Genomic DNA, 22812 nt, shown 5'->3' with positions numbered 1-22812 from the left:
GATCTTGTCCTATTTTTATTCATCAGATTCGTCTGATAATGTTTGATGACCCCTTAAGAAAATCGTTGCGTGTTATGTCAAACCGGAACCCCTCGCACCGAAGACCTTTCATGTCATTAATGTTTACATACTACCGTAGTTTATGTTTTGCAATCTGTTTGGACAGCCAAATTGTAGCTATCAAACTCATTATTTAAACGTACATGTCAAATACGGCCATAAAGGCGGACATAGCTCTAGCTAATATCGTCGGCTCACGTGCGGTTTGCAACACCATGGCGTCCCGGACAAGTTTATGGCCGATTGTTTGGCGTTGGTTGCGACGGTGTTATGGATGCAATGATTGTTTTTTTCGCGGTCGGTGTCAAGCATGGGTCACCAAGATCGTCTGAGGACACGATGAGGTGTTTGAAAGTGCAAATGTAATTAGTAGTATCAATAAGAACCTACCGAAAATGACTGGCGCAGTCTTTAGAAGTAATTAATAATGAACATGTGGTCATTTTATTTTAACTTTGGACCGTTGAAAAAAGACAGAATAGACTATTTCGCTATTAATAAAATGTCCGAGCTCACATGTTTTCTCGAGAATTATATCATTAAAACTTCTGTTTAAGTAATCAATCAGATACTGGTTTATTCACACATTTGTAAATAATTGGTACCGTATTTGGTTGTAAACAGAGTCACTCCTTCGTATTCCTGCGTAAAAGATATGCCGGCCTGCGGAATACAGAATTTTATGCAATGAAAATAAAATGAAATGTGTCGTTAATTTTAGCTGAGTTTGAACGCATGTCATTCTGCGTGATGTATGCCAAACGTAATTGATATGAAATGACAGAGAACAATTTAATAACACTCTACAATGTCTGGTAAGTATTCTTGATGGATTGATTATTGAACGCCATGTTTCGGTTAAAGGTGGTCTACAGATATTAATAAAAATGAAAATGCTTCGTATGACGGCCGATAGAAAACTAAATATACAATAATACGAGTCTTGTTTTGTGAAAATTTGGCAAAATGCATGAGCGTAAGATGTCCGCACAGGCTAATCAGGAACGACACTTTCCGCTTTAATGGTATTATTCATTTGAAGGAAGTCCCTTCAAAAATTTAGTTTAAGCGGAAAGTTTCGTCCCTGATTAGCTTGTGTGGACTGCACAGGCTAATTTGGGACGACATTTTACGCACATGCATTATGCCCAGTTTTCTCAGAACAAGACACATACTAGTATTGCAGCCAATGAAACATGCATGCTGTTTATGGTTCTATTGCAAATATCGATGTCGAACTTGTGTATCTAATGTTATGCATCGTTCATTTTTAAATGCGATTAGGACCATATAAAACACATTTCCCGCATTTTTTTCAGTCTGAACACTCGAGGATTCGGAAACATCTTAAGTAATTCCAATTAACTTAACGCACAGGTGCCAATTTTAATAACATTTTAGGAAACATCTGCCTATCTCATTTCAATGTTCGTCTGTGCGTCTGTCTACCATCATAAGACGACGTTTCGCGTCTCTTTATCTCAAAGGTCAAGGCCAAACTTCAAATGTTCAAAAATCTAGTTTGGCCATTCAACAGCTTGTCGTGGCTGTGACTGTGTCTCCTTACCGCAGCGGTCAATGTCACTTTTAGAGATCAATGGTCAAATGTGGCTCTAAACAGAATTACCCCCGTTGTTCCGTTGTCGTTTATCATACACTTGTAAGATAACTTACCGTACATCACTACCATAAGAAGACTGAGTATAGCGTGCATAGCCTGTCACATAACCTCAAAGGTAAAGGAATGAAGTTAGAGGTCATAAGTCAAATTGGCGATTAACAGGTTGATGTTTTTTCATACATAAACCTTTTTTTTTTTAGATGAAAATGGAATATGGGGTTGTCGGTGCTCTATGGATGTGTGTCTTGTTATTTTGCACTGAAATAGATTGTTATCATTTTGCAAAACTGTCGAACTAAATAAGACGTGGTTTCACAATGTTACGTTCAAGGTCATTTTAATGCTTTGACATGTAACATCAAATGAAGCTGTTATACCGTAGTTACTATAATGTTGTAACCTCTCTGTCAAATCGGTATGTGTCTATGTTATAAATCAATGCCAGTGATAACTTAGGTTTAATATTCAAAATCTGCAAAAAACACAAGATGATTTACGTGGTTGCCCTTGAGTTGAATTGGGTCATTAAGGTATTTTTTGCATATCATTGTGCATTTTATTGTACGGGTTAAAATACCACGAGAATGTAACTCTTGAATACAAGCTCTTTGTATGAACAAGAGGGCGATACTATTAAATATGCGCATACGTGGATAAATACAGATGTGCTCTATGTACTTGAATAAAATTAACATTCCTTCTATCAAAAACATGTGACAATTGTCAACTATATTTAACAATTAACAATTACGATCGAATGTTTATGCAAATTAGTGCTAATCGATCAAACAGTATTTAATGAAATTCACGCATATACTTTATATGCGTATTTTCCCTAAATCTTGTTAATTGAGAGAAGTTCGCATTTCAAACTTTGTGTAGTCTTGTGTGTGCGGGTGTGTGTTGCGTGGTTTTTTTTTGTTAATGATGTTGAATATATGTTTTTTACACATAAATCGCCTCGGTATTTCACGAATTTCAATATAACGCCTTTCAAGTTTTATTAAGATATAATACAGTTCCGAAAGTATGAAAACATTAACAAAATAGTTGCACAGGAATTGTTGTTTTTTTTGCCACAACGTACCTATTTTGCGCACTAATTTTAGAGTTTAATAATAAAAGCATAAATTATTGTTTATTATTATTAGAATATGTAATATTAGTATATTATTAGATTATTACACGCCTGCAATCGTATTACACAGTAATTATTTAATATTCATATTGACTTGATAAACGAAAATACTTTGTACCTGTATATTGCTAATCATATTAAAAGCAGAATACACTCTAAAGCATTTGAGTGACGCTCTGGGAAAACGGGGCTTAACGCATGTGCGTACAGCTTCGTCCCAGATTAGCCTATGCAGCCTGCACTGCCTTATCAGGGAAGACACTTTCCGTTTTATGGTATTTTTCGTTTCAAGGAAGTCTCTTATTAAAGAAAATCTAGACTCTGAAGAAAGTGTGGTCCCAGATTAGCCGAAGAAAGTGTGGTCCCAGATTAGCCGAAGAAAGTGTGGTCCCAGATTAGCCTTTGCGAACTGCTTAGTATAAGCCTGGACAACACTTTAAGCACATGCATCAAGGCCCGTTTTTCCAGAGAGAAGGCTCAATTTATGCCATACATTATCAACTTCACAAAGTCACTGACTTGCTCTACCTACCAGGTACCTTGGCATAGCGGCGGTGGCCACGGGTCCGCTGCAAGATGATGCTTGCACGCAACTTCCGGGCCTCGTGGTTGAGCAGATACAAGCATGCCGGGAGAACCCCGAGTCGCTCCTGTGCATCAGCGAGGGCGCCAAGCAGGGCATCCGGGAGTGTCAGTACCAGTTCCGAAACGAGCGCTGGAACTGTACTACTAGCTCCAACTATACCGTGTTTGGCGACGTCTTGAGAAAAGGTATTTGAAATGAGGGCATTACTGTAGTAACGCCAAACACACGTTGTTTGTTTTCATTAATATCTTTGGAAATAGGTTTGATAGGTCTGTCAATCTCTTTTTTCCTATTTTTCCTTATTACGAGTTATTTTATGTGCTGATGAAATAATATTAACAAACTTTGTTTTTACTCTTCCGGAATCTATATGTGGGAGCAATTATTGAATGCCCTGTTTCAGGTTCGCGGTGCAAACCGCACATTTCTCTGCGTCTAATGCCTGCAAGGCTTACTAAAACACTTTAAAAAATATTTAGAAACTTGTCGATTATGGCCATTCCGGAACTCCGAATCTCTCTTTGACCTTCGAAGTAGTGGGTCACAAATGTTAAAAATGTTTTTTTTTATCTTGGTATAATGATTCCGATGTTCCATCTGCAATACTACCTTCAACAACTACTAGTATATGGGTACTTTCTACCTACCATATGAAAAAGCCTTTCTTGACCAAAGGAAGACTTCTCGGTAAAGAATAAATTATGCAGTTACCTACCCCGTATTTATTGTTTTATTACAATTCTGTCATAATATTATGTTCCAATGTACCATGTTTGTTGCGTTGTTTTGTTCGTATGTGTTTACTTCAAATAAATTCTCATAGCTTGTTTATTTTATACTTAACACAACGAATCTGTTAACCACATACTATATTATCAACGCATGATTCAGTGGCTTTTATCATTACATGGATTATTCGTATAAGAACAGTCGACGTCTGATTGTTTTTTCCACATAATCTATACAAATGGTTTGGTTATTTTCCGTAATTCTCATGACGTTATAGTTTACATGCTATGATAAAACTTTCATTAAGAATCTGTTTTAATGAGATTGTTTCCAACAACTACCATTTATTATGTTCAATAACTGATAACAATATCTTTTTGATTCTCTTACTATTACGTTTTCACATGACCTTTTTATGTAATATATGTGTTAAGACGGTCTATTTGCTTTGTGCAAGTCGTAAATAAAAACAAATACAAATTATGTTATTTTCTTATATGGGCAATGTTTATTAAATTCAGCGTCTTGTCGTTTTTTATACATCAGAAATAAGCTAATATAATTATGTACTTATTAATGTAGCTTATATTTTAATGTTACAGTATCAGTTGTCAGATTATATCTATAGTAGAAACATGAATTCGAAGACGTCTAACGATGACGTGGGTTTTTAATTAAGACACTTCGAAATCATCATCGAGATATTGACATGATTGCAATATCATATGTCAGGACGAATGAGTTTTAGTGGTTGCGGTGAAGATAATGTGGAACTGGCGCCTCGAGTCTTGATAAGCCTAACCAGATAAGTCAGCTATTGTTGGTTAATTTAAGAAGTGATGGTTATATTGATATATTGATACATACATAGTTGATATAAAATTTAAAGATGAAACGGAAAGTCAGACCATCTGACGAAGTGAGTGTTTTGATGGCGCAGGTTAAATAGCCATGAGGCATTACCCAAGAGGTGTGCTAGGGTACAAGTGACCAAAAAAGAACACAGGGACAAAGGCCTTTACATCATCGTTACCAGATTTTGAAAATACCGTTGTAGGGCAAATAATGTACATTAGAAGATCATTAAAATAAGGAAAAGTTGCACCCTTTCGCTGAAAAAGCTGACTTGTCGTTGTAATATACATGTTGTTGTTGGATCACTTTATATAGGTCATTAAAAAGGACATTTTCCGTAGAAGCTGCAATATGCTTTTCACTCTCTATATACCGAGCCAAACAATTGAATAATGTGTATTACTAAGCGCGTGGACGCACAATCATGTACACACATAGCATGGTATGACATGGCATGTTTGCTCGCGGATTAACACATATATAGTGAGTCCCGCGAAATAGTTCGCATGCCTCCTGTGCATAATCCTCGCTCAGACCAGTCCCGCACAGGGACCAGTGTGAGCCTTTGATCAGCCAGTCCACGGAATCTGGCATTCTTAACAATAACGTTTTGCCTGCTTAGTTAGTGCCTTTGTTGAATTCATTTATCATTTGTAACAGTAAAGTTTGATATCAGAGTGATCGGTATTTTATTTGTTTTCTTCTTCGGGTGACATTGGTATATCGTCCACTGAATGCCAATGGGTCGATCCGAAAATTTAAACAGAAGCTGCTACGGATTCTTTATGGAAAATTTTTGATCCTCGCTCAGGGAAAACGGGACTTAATGCTTGTATGTAAAGTGTCGTCATTGATTAGCCTGTGCAGTCGGCACCGGCTTATTCGGGACGAACCTCTCCATATAGACTGAATATAGACTGTGCAATGCGACAAGGGCGACACTTTCTGATTGTGTGGTGTTTTTCGTTTAAAGAGAGTTTATGGTTCTTTGATGACAATTAATGCATATGAATTTAGCTGCGTTTTCCTAAAATGAAGCTTAAATTATATTTGTTATTAATGATTTAAAAAAAAATCTCGGCCTGTGAATTAAGGCAAACTCTTTATAAATTTGAATGGGTTATGGTCATTTCAAACTCGCGTTATTAAAAGCTATAACATAATTTTGATAACTGAGTTGTGTCTAAGATTATACAACGGCGAACAAATTCATTGACTTCAGCGCTTTGATTTCATATTAATGTTTATGCATTCGATTTTGTCGTACTTATGTGACTGCAGTTGCGAAAGCAAACAAGTAGCGATGATCTTTGATCAGTTGTGAAACTGATTGATCTGCGTTTAACTAAATGACTAAAAAAGCGTTCATTTATCACCATTTGTTCCGGTTTAAAGGCGTCAGGTGTTCGTATAATTATTTTGTTGTTTATCGTAAAATATGCGATAATTGGAAAATAGTGCTTTTAATTCCATTCTATATCTGCATGAATTAAATTTTATGTTCACACCATTTTTTTAATGATTTATATTGGCCTCTTACCATATTTCTAAAACGCGTTGCCAATTAAACACTTTCGGCACTCAGAATACCCTACACAGATGTTTCTGTTTCACATTTTATTTTGTAGCAAAGGTTTACTTAGTCCTGTCGAACCCCGTTCCACTCTTCCGACAGCTATTTTCATACGCACCCCTGTTCTCGTTTTCCTCATGGAAACCAAGTACAGTTTTATCGCTTGATACGTTAAATAACCTCTTAAATGAGATTGTTTGCGGATTTATCTTTTCAACGGCTCAGTTTGAGTTTGATTAAACTGCGCTTAAATAGTTTACATTGCTGAAACGTTTCTAAGTGAAATGCGTTTGATATCGTCGGTATACCTTCCGACTGTAAAATGTAATAAGGTTGATAGGTTTTTGAGCTGAAAATAATGCAGGGGTGGGAATCTAAAATCGATTGCCATAAAAATGAACGATATACGTCTAATAAAAACGAATTAAAACGCAGAGGTTGCACCGGAATTTGTGAGCGTTCGCAGCGATCAACAGGTTAATCCTTTGCATGCTGGGAAATTTGTCGTCTGCCAAAATGTCGTCTGCTGAATTTCTAAAATAAGCATTTTCTTCGATTTTATTTTAGTGATTACTATCAGAATAACAAAAAGTTTGGATCCTGATGAGACGTCACGTTCTGTGGCGTCCCATCTGGATCCAAACTGTTTGCAAAGGCCTTAAAATTCGGTTTCAGCACTGAAAGAGTTATCATTTTTTCTGGCATTAATATGGCAACTGAAGCATGTAGACAAAGTGCTGATGAACGCTTCACTGTAAGACGACAATGGTTCCGACTTTTTTCAAAACGTACTTATTACATGGATCTTTTATATAATCTATGTATCTGTCTTAATTAATTTAAGTTAATTAAACGTACGTATGGAAGAAATTTGTCATTGGCAATGGAAATTTCATCTCATCAATAACGACGAAACAAGTTACCGGTATTGCAGTTTTAAAGAATGTATTTGCATAAAAGTACATATTTAACATGTACGGTAGATCTGAAATTGTCGAAAGGCGAAAGAGCATTTTGAGGAAACAATTTTGTGAAGTACAATTTTTTATTCAATGAATTAATGTATCCTGAAAAAAAATGCAAATACATTGCATTGCAAAAGACAGGACACTGAAATATGTGACAGAGAAAAGTAAAAGTGCGCCCCCTGCAAGCTGCATATTTCAATGACACTCGCATTGACACGTGACATGTCATGACACCTCGGTAATCGCCCAATGTCACGGGCGGCTAGAGCGCGCGAGTCCGCATACCAGACGCTCGACCTCGCAGCTACTGCGGAACCACGGCAGCTATTCGGTATGGGGCACTTCAGCGGCCGACGTGAGTCGTAGATTAACTGTCGGGCCTTGTTGAAACAAAACAAAGACCAAAACAATGCACTACAGCGGTCCATTGCAATGCATATGCATGTATTTAAATGGTAGTTATTTCGCATTTAAAATAGATCTGGGTATATCTACTTAGTTTAGAATACCTATCGTAATTTGAGTAACCATTTCTCCTTAAAATAGAATTAACAATAAGATTCGAAGAAAACAGTTACTGTTCTATTTGTGGACATAAAGTCATTCTGTACATATGTTTTACATTACGAATCCTTATTCAAATAAGAAGAATACTAAAGTTCGGAAAAGATCAAATAATTTGCGGAACGGTTTCATCAGTTCGCATTTTAGTGTTTTATGTATATTTATTGTAGGGCCTATTTAACATATTGTGACCCGTTTTACAAAATCAAATGCTGTATGTTGATTATGGTTGACATATAAAGAACTGTCAATGCCTAACACCATGGAAAATGGACCAACAAAATGTATACTAGTACACATTATACCGACATCTAACAAAAAAAAAAGAAAGTTTGCTTAGTGTTAATCGTGTGCGACAAAAAGCGTGATCACTCAAACTTTTTTTTAAATGGAAGTATTCTTCTTAGTTCGACCGGATTATGTGAAAATGGGTATTATGCCATATGCGACAAGCGAAGCTGTAGACCAGCCTGCGCATTCGCACGGGCTTGTCAGGGGCTACCCTGTCCGCTAATGAGGCCACTAAGCAAGGCGTTACTCGAAACCGGACAGGGTAGCTCCTGCGCGGTTGCGTAGGCTGGCATGGAGTTACGCTGGTCGCATATGGCATAAGACCCATTTTCGTATGATGCGGATAGATTAACAGTAATTGAAGTCGCTTTACTAGTCTCTTTTTATAGGCCTAATTGTGTATTCGTGTATTCGTTAGATTGTGTCGTAGAGGTATTACAGTTACAACGGCGCCATCACATAACGGCTTCTTGATGCCATGTACACCATTTTCCACAGCTTCATTGATATGTAAAAGCAGCACTTAAACGATGTTACGTACATGTCAATTCAAACAATAAAAGCGCTAGACCCGTCATTTTTTAATTCTGCAAAGTTTGAACGTCTGTCAACGGGTTTCCGCGGTTAAGTATTGCATATACAAACAGGAATGCAACTTAAGTTGCTTCCACAGTGAATAAAAAAGCATGCATTTATTACAGACATAGGAATTCCTCAGAAGTTCATTTATCACACACTCGGCTCGTTCAGCGGTGCGCAGTCATTCAGGCGCTCGAGAACATTCTACAACCGGTTCCGGACCGCAGTTTAGACACCCCTGCCGAGCATGTAAGATGCGATAATGTAAAAGTCAATTTGGTCTCGAGTAATAAAACCCACGGCGTGCGAGCGCCAATCTTTGATCAACAATTTCTTAGCACACAACCTGTCTGCGAGTCTGTCATTCCTGCTATTAAATTCTAACTACCGTTACTATAATGTCTTTCACAGAGCCCGGGTATTGCGCGTTCCTTGCCCGCCGACGCTGCTCCTCGTTGTTCATTTGTTCATTCGCTCAAGGTTTATGGTCCGTGTTAAAAAGGAGCGACTTGCCAAGACGATGTATTACAGACATAAGACAAGTTTCAGAAATTGAGTTTAGGAGTTTTCTTTTGCGCATACATGCGGTGGTTCTTTGATTTGATTTAATTAATTTTGTAATTGTGTAGCTCAATTTATGGGATTGTACAATACACATAAAGGCAATAAGGTGTGTAGATTAATTCAATACACTATTTTACTTACCGGATGGTGTTAAAATACGTCAGTATGATCATGAATAAGATTTAGATCTTATTATTTGGAGGGTTTGAGCTACCTTTGATTGGTTATTTACCACGTTAGTCATCTATTTGGAATTTTAATGCACATTGTTTTATGCGGCAAACACTTCGTTTCATCACAATGATATCTTTGGTGTAGTTTTTTTGAACCATTAAACTTCTCCTGAGATCCGCTTTCTTCTTCGTCATGATTGGGGGTGGGGTGATTTTGTTAATGTGTTATAAACGAGGTCTGCTTGTATCTGCGTTATAACCGAGCCCTCATTGTATCCAAACAGTTGAAAGTGGCTGCCTCTGCTCTTGTATGTGTGTTTTGATGGAGCCGCATGCAGATCACAGTATCAACTGTTTGTATACAAGCTAATACGTTTTGGGGAACATTTGAAATTTCTGTTTTCTTTTTTTCATAATAAGATTTGCTTGTCAAATATTTTTTCTTTATCCTCAAATAATAGTTCCCGTTTGGGGAATTGTACGAGATGGATTTGAATTGCTTAATTTTCCAATAATTTGTTGATTTTTTTCTCATTTGGTAATGTCAGGTCCCGCAATTCTTAAACACTTAAAAGATACTTTGAAACATTTTGCAAACAAGAAAAACGAACGGCGTTGATATTTTTATTTTTATTGTATGATTTAACAAAATTACAAAAGGAACGAAATGATTAGTAAATGTTTTTCGGACCTCATACTGTACCAAACGTGTCGTTAAAGGGACCTTTTCACGTTTTGTTAAATTGACAAAATATTTTGTTTAATCAGATTCACAAATGTTCGTCGAAGTTATGTTATTTGTGAGGAAATAGTAATACTGAACATTTTCCATGCTCTAAAATATCCATCCATTATAATATGCACACTATAAAGTGGTACATTCTTGTATTTTAAATTAATAGGCGAAATGGAAATAGGAAAATTAATGGAGCTTATAGTTGCTCTTAATCGTGTCATTGTGTGAAACTAACAGCGAACAAGAATTCAACACCAAGTATTTGCAATGAGTTTTGGACGTTAAAATGTATATTGGTAATTTTACTATTATTGTTCATTTGTATTGAAATTAAAGTTGCATTTGTGAAGAATAAAGTATACTTCCAACATAAAACTACTCCAAAAGTAGCCTTATTTTGCATATAAAAAGGAAAATGAACACATGCTACTTTATATTTTTTATTTGCGTAGAATGTGTACAACATCTTTAATATTAAAGGGACCTTTTCACGGTTTAAAAAATGCATTTTATGCATCTTTTAAAGATTAAAAAAAAAGAAATTAAAAAGTGTTGCAACGCGAAACAATCGAATAATTTGCAGGGTTCTGTTGTTGCCGTTACATTTGGTGTCACTTCGAGGATAAAGTTTTTTAGAACGTATAAAATACATCAGTCATTGCATGAGCACGGACGGGCGAGTGGTCTAAGCGTTAGACTTTTACTCTTTGAGTCAGTGGTTCGAGTCCAGTCAATAATTTTACTCTTGATTTTTACTGAAGCTTTTTAGATCCAATGTTTACATTTATCAATATAGAGCATTTAATGAAAAATTCCATGCATGCCAAAAACTGTGAAAAGGTCCCTTTAATATTGAAGATGTTGTACACATTCTACGCAAATAAAAAATTAAAAGTAGCATTTGTTCAATTTCCTTTTTATATGCAAAATAAAGCTACTTTTGGACAAGTTTTAAGTTGAAAGTATACTTTATTCTTCATAAATGCAACTTTAATTCCAATGCAAATGAACAATAACAGTAAAATTACCAATATACATTTTAACGTTCAAAACTCATTGCAAATACTTGGTGTTGAATTCTTGTTCGCTGTTAGTTTCACACAATGACACGATTAAGAGCAACTATAAGCTCCATTTATTTTGCTATTTCTATTTCGCCTATTTATTTAAAATACATGAATGTACCACTTTATAGTGTGTACGTGTACAAAAAAAGCAATTACATACTTATGCCAGACAATTCCGAACACTTTTTGCCTTGAATAATCATCAACGCGTAGGATACAGTTATTGGTTTATGTTAAACAATTGCACTAAGTTTGCATGTCCTTAATTTGTCCTTAATTTGATTGGCTCGTTCAATGTTGTCGATGCATAAATTATCGCAAGAATTCAAGATAAAAAATAAGCTTAGAAAGCAATGACGAAAAAAACAAGAATATTACCTGTATACGGGATATAAAATCGTTGTTAAGGTATAACGATATCAAGAAAGTAGTTGGTCATAAATTCTGATCAAACAGCCATGAGCCAACCACATAAATTAGTTTGATAATCTACGAATAAATTCAAGGGCATGTACAAACTTTGTTTGAATATTACGAGCTCGTGTACCTGTACATAATTGTGTTTCGTCTTGGTTTCCTACGTGCTGGTGTTACTGCTACTGTCTGAACAGTGTTGCCATGGCGAAATAAGCAAGAACAATACATTTTCAAAAACACACGTTAACGTTTGTCTTATATTATTATTTTTTAGAAATGCATATTATCATGCTTATTTGTTTAATAAGTTTTGTTGTAAAATATCTCCACTTTCAACTTATAAGTTTATACTAACTTTTGTCACCCTGTTTTCATATATTGAAACGACTGTTGCACTATCTCCACCTATATGTTTATTATCATATACTTTGTATGCGCTGTTTTGTAGTTTTTCCTTGTAAATATATTGTCCTCATTTGTTTTGTTGTAAAAGATCTCCACTTTTTACTTATAAGTTTATATCTACTCTTTGTCATCCTGCTCTCATGTATTGACACGTTTTTTTTCTCTCTTTTTGCACTTTTTCCACCTACATGTATATGTTTATTATCATATAGTTTGTAAGCGCTGTCTTGCCCTATATTGCTTGTAAATATGTTGTCCTCATGGGTCTTTTGACCTTTTGGAACTTGTGAAATAAACTTGAAACTTGAAACTTTATTCACAAAATGCTCTGATGTAATCGCAGTAATTTCACTTTTAGCAGAATCTTGTGTGAGTTATATAAAACAATTCTGTCCCCATCGTACAATGCTGTTGTTGCATTTTATTTGGGGCGTTCGTACAAAACAACGCGTACACATTTTGTTTCTTATTTCGCCACCATTCGCGTTCGTTTTACTAAGTTTTTCCTTAAAGATTTTTACATGGCTTTTATACTATTTCTTATTGTTAATATCGTGTGCAGTTTTTCGAAAAACATAATAATGAACAATACACGGTAACCTTTTTTGGCAGTATGAACATTATGTGTGTTCTTATTAATATGTGCAGTGCAATACGTTGCTATTTTATGCCGCTATAGAGTGTGTGTGTGTGTGTGTGTGTGTGTGTGTGTGTGTGAGTTTGTAAAACCTACCAACCGGGGAAAATCGTATGAATACACACCAACAAACCGGGGAACACCTACCAACCGGGGAATTCCCCGGTTGGTTTAAGGCGAAAATCTCTAATCTACGTGTATGGAATATCAAACTGTCAATTTAAATTAGAAATCCAACGCCTTCCCCGATTAGCGGGTTTGTGGCATGCACAAAATATACACAAATCTTGACTAAATTACAATCGAGTGTGTATCCAGGCTTATAACAGTTCCCCGGTTGCGCTGTTTAAAAATCATACACTCGGTATTTATATCATTTAGTGAAAGTAAGTTGGAAAAATGGAGTTTCGAGCGAACAAACGCATTAAACTAAGGTAAGTTTTTTAATTATGTTTACAACTTTCAATTACTATTACAAAGCGTTTTTATGTAAACGTTAAAGTAATACTGGAAGACGAATTCTAAAGATCGATTTATATAAAAATCATTTGATTACAAAGCTTGTTTTACGGTATATATTTCACGAATATATTTTATAAATTACGTTAAACAAAGTAGAGCTCTAGGCAGTTTTTCGTTATATATATATATATATATATATATATATATATATATATATATATATATATATATATATATATATATATATATATAGTGGAGCTATCCTACTCACTCCGGTTTCGGCGTTAGCGTGAGCGTGAGCGTTGGAATGTTAAAGTTTGCGTACCACCTCAAATATTGTCTATGTCCCTTGACATATTGCTTTTATATTTAGCATACTTCTTTACCAACATAACCCCAATCGATAAACAAGAGCAGACAACTGTAACAAGCATTTTGTAAGAATTATGGCCCCTTTTCCACTTAGAATATGCATATTATTGATAAATCTTTATTAAAGTGTGCGTAACACCTCAAATATTTTCTTTGTCCCTTGACATAAGGTTTCATATTTTGCATACTTCTTTACCAACATGACCCCAATCTATAAACAAGAGCAGACAACTGTAGAAAGCATTTTGTAAGAATTATGGCTCCCTTTTTTCTACTTAGAATATGCATATTATTGGTTATTCTATGTTAAAGTTTGCGTACCACCTTAAATATTTTCTTTGTCCCTTGACATATTGCTTTCATATTTTGCATACTTCTTAACCAACAGGACCCCAATCTATAAACATGAGCAGACTACTGTAAACAACATTTTGTAAGAATTATGACCCCTTTTTCCACTTAGAATATGCATATTATTAATAATTCTTTGTTAAAGTTTGCGTACCACCTCAAATATTTGAATTGTCCCTTGACATGCTGCTTTCATATTTTGCATACTTCTTGACCAACATGACCCCAAACTATAAACAAGAGCAGACAACTGTAACAAGCATTTTGTAAGAATTATGGCCCTTCTTTCACTTAGTAACTTTGAATATTTTGTTAAATTTTGTGTTAACATCGACTTTACTTCTAAAGTATCAAGGCTATGCTTTCAAACTTCAAATACTTTCTTACTATCATGAGGGTACTGCACCTGGCAAGTTGATTTTTACCTTGACCTTTGACATTGAATCTGAAGGTCAAATTAATAAATTTTGATTAAATTACCATAACTTCTTTATTTAGGATCAGATTTGATTCATACTTTGACAAAACAACACTTACCTGAAACACCACAATGACACAATCCCCCCCCCAAAAAAAAATGTTTTTGTTTTCCTTTTTTTTTAACATGTTAAAAAAAAGCAATTAGTTTTTTCTTAAGACCGTCCAACCATCCCACCCAAGCTATTGCTATCAAACTTGAAATACAATCTTATTAGTTTGTTTTATGTCTTTACAAATGTTCAATACATATGTTTTGTGGAAACCTGAACTCAAAATCGTCTATAATATACCACTTCCTTAAAACATAAGCGATCAATATGTTTGGTTTAAACTTATTTATTACGACATAGTAACATATTCACAAGTTACATGCCATTGACATAGGATCAATATGTTTCAGTTATGTTCCTCTTCCATTTAGAATATGACTATAGTACATTGACCTTATTGAATATGAACAATTTACCCATGGTGGCTTATTTTATACTGTCAAGCACTTGAATAGTCGAGCGCGCTGTTTTCTGACAGCTCTTGTTGTTGTTCTCATTGAAATTTCCATTTTAACATTTAGTAGCCAAAAGGGTCCAAGTCCCCTTGATCTCGCAAGAACGTACTGCCAGAATTACGTTGATCCACCAGGTTTTGAAGTAAAAACCGTCAATGATGTCATAGGTACAAATATTTTTGTATATGGTTATGTTTAAAGTCGTTTAGCAATTATAAAAGAACATCGTAGCCCCTTTCCATTAAAAAGAAGAAAACAAACATGGACTATTGGGTTACTTAATACTGGGCAGAAGTATGGAAGTAGCATAAAGATTTATTGATTATTTATGAATGAAACATTATTGGCGCCTAAATGGTTTATCATTGAACGTCGTCAAGCTCTACTTGAAATGCGTTCTGTCCGATAATGTGTATTTGTTTTTTGCATTTTCAGAAATGTACGGAACAAAAAAAAGTATGTTTCACATTGATTTTGTTATTACTACACATGCCTAAAATCATATTATGAACATCATGAAATTATTGTAAATGTTGTACAAGGAATTAATGCCAATGAGTTGTACTAAATGGTTTCATGAATAACGAACTTTTTAACTCTGACTAAATTATGTGTTATACCATTTTTATTGCTGTTTTGAATAGGCAACACCCTGACTACTATATCTACGGACAGCCAGGAACCAGGACAAACAACATCCGTACACACGAAAGAAGTCGATGAGACGGTTTGTAATATTTCACTATGTCGAAGCTACTAAGGGGTATTTTCTGGTTTGGTTTAGTCTTCAGTGAAATGGGCGTAATTTTGCCTTAAATTATATTGTGCCAATATTTATTCCGGGTAATGCTAATTGGTATTTGGGCTTAACAGAACACGTACGTCGATGATCATTATATTAACATGTTATAGCACACGTTATGCGAATTTTAAAAGAATAAAATATTGTTTACCAGTTGTAGTGACTATGAACTACTTGTCTATCAAAATCTTCATATACACAAAGAATTTAGAATTTACAACTGTCAATGAAACTGGTGAGCATGTGTATTAACCACTGTAGTCTATAAACATCGACTTCATCATAATCACAAAAAACGTTAATTATCGCTTATCCAAGAAGTGTAATATCATTAATTTTAATTTTCAGTATAAGACTTATACGCTGCCAATTACTGTGTATGAAACTCTGAGACATTAGGAAATTTAACTTGCATGTTACATATGGACATTGGTTGATATTTTATCTTAACGACAAAAAAACAATAGCGTCTACTCGATATTTTACTATACGATACATTCTGACATGGGTAAGAAAAGATAGTTCATTTTATACTCACCACCGCACAATACATACAGGATTTACCGTGAACCACAGTCCGTTCACCAGTTCTTTTTTCTTCCAACACATTTGTCCAGAGAAGTACAATACCTTTCATTTAACCGTGCATTCATTTTGTCTTAATAGTATCTGTAAAAAATATTCATTGTATACTTTTTCGAACTTTGATAACATGCCTTTTCGGCATAATGCCTTTATCAAAACATTGGAAATTAAAGGAGTATAATCAGAGAGTTATAATTTTTTAATATCCCTTCGGATAATTCAACTGAGCTTTGATAACATGTTTGGAACAACCTGGTATATGTTATGACATGCTACGTCAGCCAATCTTTAAAAAAGTAATTGTTTGATTCATTAGGCAAAATAATGTTTCCAAATTTGTCGTGTGACATCGATGTCATTATCAGGTGCCGTACGTACCTAGACGCTTTTGTCGTAATTTTGCTATGAACAATTGTATTGAAGTATATATGTATTTAATATGAATATCTTACACATGGCAGTTAGCGACGTCATATGGTGTTTTATTATCCATGTACAGAAAAGGGTACTTCAAATACCAGGAGAACAAAACAAGCAGCCAAAAAGCAATGGAGTGAAAACGAAAAAGGAGCTGTTCACAGACACTTTGATCGTTTTTTGATAATGGGTAAATTACCAGGGAAAAAAGAAATACTTGCATGTATTGAAAGTGAGAATGACCTTCACAACAGAAGTTGGAAAAATGTCAAAGACTCTTGCAGAAATTTAATTGAAACAAAAAAGCGACGGGGACTTTTAACTTAAAAAATATTACACATATAATGCACGTTTAGGAGAATACGTTAAAGGATGAAGTTGCCACATGTGTTTTGAGTGTTTTCTTGTTCTATATACTCTTTTCGAAAACGATATACGTGTGCTTATTGTATTTGAATGTTTTATTAAAACGGTTCAGTCAAAAACGATATTTGTTCATAATCATATCGCCGAACAAATTAGGATTGGTATATAGTTCGGCCAAAGAGTGTTTCTTTTTACTTTCTATTACGAGTTTCTACGAGTTACTCACTTTACAAGTTATTTTTTACCCTAAACTTGGTGAATATGAATGAATATAGCAAACATGATAACAAATCAATCTAGAAGGCTAAACGTTCTGAGAAGGCACAAAAAAATTCAGTCGGATAAATTGAAACAAACATTTTGTTCAAGCATAACAAACAAACACTTTTAGATGTAATAAGATAAATGTAAATAACATTAAAAAAAACTACTGCTAAACTACTGCTACAATATAAAGAATACAAATGAATATTTTGTCAATTTTACAAAATTTGTTTTGAATGACAGGTGTCTGACTTGCAGTTGAGTTCTTAATAGTTATTTTAAAGTAAACATTTACCAAAATGTAAATTATTGCGTAAATATCGCACTAGAATTGATAAAATAGTTGTTAAATATTACAATAATTTCCTACACAGATTTTTGCGCATTTGTTTTGCGTGTAGATATTCACATTAGCTATCAATTCACATATTTGCTTTGTGTATATAATTGGTATGTTTATATGTTTTTCATATCAAAATTGCTTGATCTACAAAAATTCGCGAGGAGTTATGCATTTTTTCCCATGTTTTTAATTGAAGTTTATAATTCAACGACGATGAAAAATTACTAAGATGCCAGATTTAGTTATGTTTTTGTCTCATTTATGGTTAAAGATCAATTAACATACCCATTTCCCAGACTAAGATATTGTTAAAACAATTTATCGCGTTTGCGACTGACCTCTTTTATGCATTCTAACACAAGCTATTTACTTGTTTTTTTGAATACTCTTCATATACACACACTTGAACAAGCTGTAGATTACCTAGAACAAAACATATTTGAAACATATATGTATATGTGATATGTAAATGCATGCACAAAGCTAATAATTAATCATGTTTATACACTTTACGATATGATGCTATAATGTCGGTTGTTTTAAGTGATTAATCATTATGCTAACCTTGTTATCTGCCATCTGGAATGTAATTAAGTGTTTTGACATGTATGCGAAATTGATCTTGTTCGCTTTGGTGCTGTATATTCAGAATTTAGTCACACTGTTATAATTTTCCTGTTGGTACATATTATTTTCAAGTTGGCACCAACAAGGGTCTAACAATTGATCCACATGTGCACTCCCAGTAAGTATATATACTATAATGTAAGTGATTAAAAATAATATTAAACTACTTGTTTGATAAGTGTTTGCTTTGGTTCATATTTAATTATTAGTGTTTTTATATAATGATAATGCTGTCAAAGTCAGCGGTAATTATACGTGTATAACAACATTAATTATAACTTTTATATTGTTTTCAACAGATAATATATGGATGACGCATCGGCATAACTTTTCAGTGCTTAAAATACACTCTTTCTATTATATTTTATGCAAAAATTAGGTACATAAGTTGGTTTACATAAAGGTAGTTTGAACAAAATACGTGAATTCAAATCTTAAAAAAAGGTGTTTGGTTTGCAAGGGAAAACAAAGCGATTGCTAGTGACAATTTTCCTTAAAATATAATCTGTTATTTCGACAGGTAGAATTAAATGTAAGTTCATTATTAACGTTAACCCGTTTTTGGAATTCTCTACTCAAACAAGTGCATACATACTGTATTTTTTAAATACAGCACATGTGTAATGGTATCACAGTTGTAGAATTGGAATACATATATTATAACAATAAATACTGATCATTATTCAGATTGACCTACCGCCGTAGACTAAGTCAATGGCGCATCAAAATGCATTGTTATCAAGTCGTTTTGCTAGTTAACTAAACTATTTAGTTTCTCAGACCTCGCCACATTCGTTGTGAAACGTTCATGATTGTTTAAATTTACAGATTTTATTATTTTTGAAAATGCAATAAATGTATATAAGACAATTTAAGTTAAGTGGAAGTTGCCATGCGTGTGAATGAATTTTCTGATGTTTACCTGTTTCAGGGGATTAAATGCATGAGTTATTTTATAATGTCAGAGTAAGGACAAAGTAAATTTACACTACTCAATCTACATGCATATGGGCAGTTCTACTATAAGGATAAAAAACTTCATAGTACGTGAAAATCGTGAATGCTTTTTTCTGATAGAAAAAAGGAATTAAACAAATAAGCCGCCTCCCCCTTTTCTTCATTCGGTTTGACAAATAGCGTGGCCTGAAAAAAATAACATTATTTTTTAGTTTTAAGAACGAATTGTGTTCATTTGTTGATTAATTGCACCATGATTGTTATGGTATAATGCAGCACTTGCATGCTTGTAGTCGGCTTATAGCTAATGAAGTCATAAATGTATTGTTTGATTTGCGTTTTGTCTCTTATGCTTATTTTGATGTGAATAATATTTGAGTCAATCAAATAAAGCATTTTTGTATAACTTATATAAGGTCATATGATAAACATATTTAATTTAAATATTGTTTCAGACATATTCTTTTCAATTTTTGTACTAACTTAAATATTATCCATGAACGTGCACGCCATTGTCCGATTAACAACGGTACCATGATTACACACAATTACCCCTGTTGGTAAACGCAAATTACCCGTTGGACATTATTGAAGTTCCACGGTGATAGCGCGCTCTCTTGGTTAACACAATTCCCCTGTTGGCACACATTAAAGTTCCACGGTTGGTACGCACATAGTACCCCTGTTGGTATACACCGTTCCCCAGTTGGAACACATTGAAGTGCCACAGTTGGAACGCACTTAGTTCCCCTGTTGGTATACACCATTCCCCTGTTGATACACATTGAAGTTCCACAGTTGGTACGCACTTAGTACCCCTGTTGGTATACACCGTTCCCCAGTTGGCACACATCGCAGTTCCTCATTTGGTACGCACATAATTCCCCGGTGTGCATGTAAAATTGTCTTTGATTTATTACCCTATTTATCATAATTTTTATGTCAAAATCGTATTTTAGGTTCGAAACTTGTCTGTTCTTTATCACTTTCAGCTTTCTAGAATATGTGGAAATGGTGGTCCCCGGTTGGTAGGTTTAGAACACATTTCCCCGGTTGGAAGGTTTTACACGTATGTGTGTGTGTGTGTGTGTGTGTGTGTGTGTGTGTGTGTGTGTGTGTGTGTGTGTGTGTGTGTGTGTGTGTGTGTGTGTGTGTGTGTGCGTGCGTGCGTGCGTGCGTGCGTGCGTGCGTGCGTGTGTGTGTGTGTGTGTGTTGGGGGGGGGGGGTAAGTATAATATATGGGCCGTGCTATGTGAACAAGGGGTTTTAATGCATGTGCGTAAAGTGTCTTCTCAGATTACCCTGTGAAGTCCGCACAGGCAAATCAGGGACGACACTTTTCGCTTTTATGGTATTTGTCTTTTAAAGAAAGTATATTGTTATCAAAAATCCTGTTTAGGCGGAAAGTGTCGTCCCTGATCACCCTGTGCGGACTGCACAGGCTAATCTAGGACGACACTACGCACATGCAGTATGCCCAGTTTTCTCAGAACACGACTCATTTTTATCAGACGAATGGCTGTTTCTCTGGGTATTTTTTGCGGTAGAACATATAATACAATACTGTTGTGTTCTTCATTCCTCTATAATTAACCCATTTATGCCTAGTGGACTCTCCCATCCTTCTAAATTGGATCAAATAATTTCCAAAATTAGGGATGTCTAGTACATTTATTTCTATATTCAGAATATTTTTTGTACAGAAATTCCTTTCAGCAAACAGCGCAGACCCTGATTAGACGCCGCATTATGCGGTGTCTCATCTGGGTCTAGGCTGTTTGCCAACGCCTTTTTTCTAGACGCTAGGCATAAATGGGTTAGTTAATTAACTTCCGCCAGATTGAGCTCAAACTTTCACAGCTGAATGACTTTCAGTGTCTGTGATCCATTTCTAGTTGCTTGTGTGAACGGCATCGTCTTATCGTGTATATCACGTTCTTCATATTTTAATTATTACGGTATAATTTACACATTTAAGAATGTTTGTATGTAAAATGTTCCTATACAAAATGCTTTCTATGAGCGTGAGACAAGGGCTTGAGTGCTCATATGCTTTTTTTATATTATTTTCCATTAAATGTGTGCAATCGGTCTTAATCATGAAGACAAATTATGATGTAGCTAAAATATGGTGTCATTAACTTGTAAACAAACCTACCGACAATAACCACTATTATTTCAGTGTTCAATATTAATGGGCTTGAATTTGTAATTACACCACCATGTCGATTGTGTCAAACATTTTGAGACACTGCTCTTTGAAAACCGTACTTAAAGCATGTGCGTTAAGCGTAACCCCCATTCTAGTTTGTGCAGTCCGCACATGCTTATCCGGGTCGACACTCACCGCTTTTATGCAAACTTTCGTTTAAATGAGATTTCATCTTAAACAAATCAAGTCTAGACAGAAAGTTTCGCCCCTGATTAGCCTGTGCAGACTGCACATGCCAATCTGGGATGCGTTGAGACCAGGTGTTTTACAGAACGAGGCCCATTTCGCACCCTTGGTGCAAAAAGGTACTATATGACATTGAAATAAATAAGCACATGGTACCTTTTTGCACCAATTGGGCGATTTTGACAACAGCATTTGGATCATTTGAAACTATTTAAAGCTATTTTACACTCAATGAAGGGTGAACAGCGCCCAAACAGAGGCATATTCTCGTTATCGAGGCGAGACCTCTCGAGAGTATCCGGGGAACGCCGCGAAACATAGACATAAATCTCCATGCCAGGCGAGCAATGTATGACAATTTGGCCCAAAATGAGTCTTTGTATCTAAGTTTATCTCCAACTACGCCAATGAGAGACACTGGGAAAAATGAATGTTTTACAAATATATCGTGAAAACCGGTTTTTGCCGTGATTGCTTTGTCGGTGTAATTCATTTTCGATTGATATTTGAGGATATTGTTGAATGTTGAGAGCATGCGAAACGGCGTGAGAGCATGTGCAAATACTGCTGCAACTACTGGTCACAAAATCTTCTGCAAACATGACTGTTGGTTTAAGAATTTCTTTGATATTAATTCTTTCTGCAGGATTTTAGAAATATTTGTTATACAAGAATCAGTTATGAATCTTGAATGCGCATAATTTGAACATGCAGGCGTATTTACAGCCTAATAACGTTTTTATAGTTATACTTCTTTTAAAGATTAACTTTTCTTAATAAATTATTATTCGTGCATACCAAAAAAATGATTATCCATAATGCAGTTAATTTAAAATAAATCATTTCTAAATGTTTAATTCATACAAAATATAGTTGTTGTAATTTGAGATGCACGGGTAATTTACGCTGCGGTTGTAAAT

At 34.9% G+C, this 22812-nt stretch overlaps 1 protein-coding gene across 1 annotated transcript in view; it reads left to right on the top strand.

Moving 5' to 3' along the window:
• LOC127881667 (protein Wnt-16-like) overlaps nucleotides 1-22812 on the top strand; it is a 51311-nt gene that overhangs the window by 14542 nt on the left and 13957 nt on the right. The window contains exon 2 of the mRNA XM_052429763.1: nucleotides 3355-3590. Coding sequence (XP_052285723.1) covers nucleotides 3355-3590 — 236 coding nt within the window. The remainder of the gene's footprint in view (nucleotides 1-3354; nucleotides 3591-22812) is intronic.

The sequence above is a fragment of the Dreissena polymorpha genome, chromosome 5 (assembly GCF_020536995.1).
Source record: "Dreissena polymorpha isolate Duluth1 chromosome 5, UMN_Dpol_1.0, whole genome shotgun sequence".
Taxonomy (NCBI): domain Eukaryota; kingdom Metazoa; phylum Mollusca; class Bivalvia; order Myida; family Dreissenidae; genus Dreissena; species Dreissena polymorpha.
The sequence above is the reverse complement of the archived record's forward strand: the minus strand, read 5'-3'. Positions and strand labels throughout refer to the sequence as shown.